Source organism: Echiichthys vipera, assembly GCF_963691815.1.
Source record: "Echiichthys vipera genome assembly, chromosome: 6".
In the NCBI taxonomy this organism is placed as follows: Eukaryota; Metazoa; Chordata; class Actinopteri; order Perciformes; family Trachinidae; genus Echiichthys; species Echiichthys vipera.
This window is the reverse complement of record NC_139831.1, coordinates 21,508,165-21,511,222: the sequence shown is the minus strand read 5'-3', so window position 1 is coordinate 21,511,222 and position 3,058 is coordinate 21,508,165. Positions and strand designations below refer to the sequence as shown.

Here is a 3,058-nt window from a genome sequence, read left to right as displayed (position 1 = left end):
AGCAACAGGCTGTAAAACAGAGCAGGGAGCAGGGCCTCACCACATTGCTGAGCAGTGAGAGAGAGAGAGAGAGAGAGAGAGAGAGAGAGAGAGAGACAGAGAGAGAGAAAGAGAGAGAGATAGAAAGAGAGACAGAGAGAGAGAAAGAGATAGAGAGAGAGAGAGAGGGAGGTAGAGAGAAAGAGAGAGAGAGAGAGAGACAGAGAGAGAGAAAGAGAGAGAGATAGAAAGAGAGACAGAGAGAGAGAAAGAGAGAGAGATGGGGGTGGGGTGGGAGTTCTGTCACACCTGTTGATTATCTTTCACACTGAGACAATCCATCAAAAGTTAAACAAAATTAAGCCAAATTTAACGTGATTTGGAATGTATTTCTTTAACGAAGCACCAAAGAGGCATTGAGTTTGATCCTTTTTTTTTGCTCCTCGTCCATTTTCTGATAACAATAAAAGCTTGCCGTTCATGCCGTATTGGCATGCTGGGATGGAATTTTCAGCCTCCAACATTTACTTTGAATTTTTAAAACATTTTCATGCAAATAAATTGTGCGATCTCTTGCCAGGAACTCTAGGATAAAAAACATGCCCACAAATTGAACAGATAATTAGCAACTACATAATGCACAGACCATTTAGTGGAGAAAATAAATGGCTGAGATACTGCCATAGTGTAACTCTTGTGGACAGTGAGTTCATGTTCAGTTAAGATACACAAGATGTGATGAGGTAGATGTAAGTTAAACATGACAAATGTAACAATGTAAAAGTGATCTACCTACAGTGCCTGTTTTAAAACAGGAAGAGAGATACTTCCCTCAGCTGAACATGTGTATTACAGTTTTTGTAAAGAAGTCTCTATTAGCCAGTTTGACTGACCTTACCTTCATTATTCTATGGGGAAAAGTTTATGACAGCAGTGTAAACATGTCTGGATCGCCCTGTTGACAGAAGTCTCAGGGCTCCAAGTTTAGAGGGCAGTTGTCACAGTTGATAGGGCTTTGTTACAATTCCCATTGGGGTCCACAGCTCTGTCCACAAGATTGCAGACCCCCGCTCCCTTCTCCAGACACCCTTCATTAGCGTCACTGTCTTCTAAGCTTCCCTTACTCCTTCCCTGCTGTTCGCTCTGCCAGCTGTGCCTGCTGTAGATGTATCCGTTCACAGGCCCTGCAGGGTTGCTGAGGTGGTTCCTCTTCATGCAGAGGATTTCCTTAAAGGCGTACCTGAACTCCGGACTCCGGCAGTAAATGAGCGGGTTGAAGGCAGAGTTTGCGTAACCTATCCAGTTGAGTATCCTGAAGGTGAGGTCTATGTCCTCTAGCTTCCATATGGCCACCACCACATTGAGCAGAAAGAAGGGCAGCCAGCACAGAGTGAAGATCCCCATGATGATGCCCAGTGTCTTTAGGGCTTTGTGTTCCCGCAGGCAAAATTTGACCCTCTTGTAGCCACGCCCATTGTTTGCCTCCAGAGATTTGAGGTGGCTGTTGTCGCTGTTGTGAAAACGTCCAACGCTTTGGTCAATCTTCTTCAGTTGGTGCTTGGCCTCTTGGAAAACACGGCTGTAGACAAAAACCATTATGACCAAAGGGATGTAGAAGGAGATGATAGAGGAGGTGATGGCATATGCCATGTTGGTGTAGAACTCACAACAGTTACTGTCCTTGAAGCAATCCTTAGCTTCCTTATCATCTGATATCCACCATTCCATGTGGATCGGCAGGAAAGATATCAAGGCGGCAATCACCCACACCAGCACGACCACAATGCGAGCCTTGCACTTGGTCAGCATCGACTGGTAGCGGAAGGGAGAGGTGATGGCCAAATAACGATCAATTGCTATGACACACAGGGTCTCGATGCTGGCAGTCACACAGAGCACATCAGTCGCAGTCCAGAACTCACACCAGAAACTACCAAAGTGCCAGGTCTTAAAGATGATGTAGCAGGCACCAAAAGGAACCACAATGAGACCCATGACTAGGTCAGCACATGCCAGGGATATGATGAAACAGTTGGTAACATTTTGGAGACGCTGGAAGCGGGTGATCGCTATTATGACCAGGATGTTGCCGAAGACAATGCACAGGACAAGTAAGGACATGATCATGCCCAGCACGATCATTGTTGCCTCGCTGTAACCCTCCTCATTCTTAGCTGGGTCTGATGACGAGTTGATCATCCCTGCACTCACATTTAGGTTCACTGGGAGGGTTGTATTTCCCATCTAGAGAGACCATACGTAGATAACACACAGACACACACACACACACACACACACACACACACACACACACACACACACACACACACACACACACACACACACACACACAAACACACACACACAGAATAAAAGTGTGTGAGAGAAAGAGAGAGAGAGGGGAAGATCGCAATTTAAATCTAAAAGTGGCCTGATGAGAACAGAAGAGAAAAGTAACAGTATTCATAGAAGTAAAATGCTGAAAAACACAAAAGTGTCTGTTGTTGGTTTTGTTTCCCCACAAAAAGGAGAACAAATACTACAGCACCAACACCAGACAACACATGTATAACATCCTGCTAGGCTTCAGTGAGCACAGCTTTAAAAACATGCTAAATAGGAGTTAAAAGTACCCACCTCCACAGGTAGTTTTCGTCTCCCCTGCTGCCTCCCATACAAAGTATTAGAAATGTTACTGTCCAGATAGTTCCTTTAATGTCACATGTCCTCCTTTTACTATCTGCTTTTCTCAGTCTTTGTATCTCTCTCACTATGCCTCTCAGTCACTGTGTTTCTTCTAATGTGTCTCCCAGGGTACTTGTCAGAGCCCTTATAACGTGCAGTGATGACATCACGGTCAGCGCTCAGCCAATCAGACAGCCAACCTGCGGAGGGTGCTGAAAGCTCCCGAGAGTTTGAACACATTGTCCCTGCAGTCTCTACTGCTGCTGGGCTGCATGAGAGCAGAGCTGCGAACACATACCTTTTCTGACTAGTTCTGGTTTAACATATTTTAAACATATGCAAACAATTATCCTAATACATATCTGCATATACTGTACACACCAATTTTAGTTGA

The 3,058-nt window shown here is 44.9% G+C and overlaps 1 protein-coding gene across 1 annotated transcript; it reads right to left on the bottom strand.

Moving 5' to 3' along the window:
- Positions 1-487: 487 nt before the first annotated feature.
- adrb2a (adrenoceptor beta 2, surface a) lies at positions 488-2,734 on the bottom strand. Its single transcript, XM_083914989.1, has 2 exons — positions 2,617-2,734; positions 488-2,223 (listed from the first exon to the last, which is right to left on the bottom strand). The coding sequence occupies exon 2, from the start codon at positions 2,221-2,223 to the stop codon at positions 964-966; it is 1,260 nt and encodes a 419-aa protein (XP_083771115.1). The 5' UTR covers positions 2,617-2,734; the 3' UTR covers positions 488-963.
- Positions 2,735-3,058: the final 324 nt, after the last annotated feature.

What these genes read in the sequence shown, in the direction of transcription:
- adrb2a (XM_083914989.1), bottom strand. Translation starts at nt 2,223, where the DNA reads ATGGGAAATACAACCCTCCCAGTGAACCTAAATGTGAGTGCAGGGATG.